Raw genomic sequence first — 679 nt, 5'->3', positions numbered from 1 at the left:
AGAGAGAGAGAGAGAGAGAGAGAGAGAGAGAGAGAGAGAGAGAGAGAAAGCGTGAGGAAAGAGGGGGAGCAAGGGTGGCAGTTTTTTTTTTTTTTTTTTTTTTAAATTTGAAATTGAATATCAAAGCAATAAGAAAGGATAGGCAATATGTGAACATCTTCTTTGTGGCGATCGAGAGCTTCAAGTTGTGCTTGATTTTTAAGTTAAATATGTTCTGATAGAAAATTCCCCTGATTGCGGTCATATTCAAACAATTAATCATCTTTTGTTTAACTAAGTAGTTTAATGGACAGTTTGTGCCAGGGCCAACCGTGTGCGCGTTGTTTCGTAGAGTCATTGATAGATCACATTCGCAACGTTTTTTGTTTTTGTTTCTTTATTACTTTTCAATTTAATATATAATCAAAGGCGTATAATTGGCCGTAGATTGCAACAATAAATAATCTGCGAAATAAATAAATAAATAATAAAAGTTCATTAAAAAAAAGGACAAACTTTTACGCATTTTTTGGTAATATGAGCACAATGGGTTTGGAGTTTGGATATAAGGAATCTACACAAAAAGAAAAAAAGATATAAATAGGCAGGTAATTAGGTAGACGGGGTAGATAAGTAGGTTGGTATGTAGGTAGAGAGAGAGAGAGAGAGAGAGAGAGAGAGAGAGAGAGAGAGAGAGAGA

The 679-nt window shown here is 34.6% G+C and overlaps 1 protein-coding gene across 1 annotated transcript in view; it reads right to left on the bottom strand.

Annotated features, from left to right (window-relative positions):
• Window positions 1–103: 103 nt before the first annotated feature.
• Window positions 104–679, bottom strand: part of LOC119645151 (protein vein) — a 26,453-nt gene continuing 25,877 nt past the window's right edge. Inside the window, exon 6 of the mRNA XM_038045114.1 lies at window positions 104–444. Coding sequence (XP_037901042.1) covers window positions 392–444 — 53 coding nt within the window. The 3' untranslated portion in view covers window positions 104–391. The remainder of the gene's footprint in view (window positions 445–679) is intronic.

This window comes from Glossina fuscipes, unplaced genomic scaffold (genome assembly GCF_014805625.2).
Source record: "Glossina fuscipes isolate IAEA_lab_2018 unplaced genomic scaffold, Yale_Gfus_2 1, whole genome shotgun sequence".
NCBI classification, from domain to species: Eukaryota; Metazoa; Arthropoda; class Insecta; order Diptera; family Glossinidae; genus Glossina; species Glossina fuscipes.
Note: the sequence above shows the minus strand (reverse complement) of the source record. Positions and strands in the feature narration are given on the sequence as shown.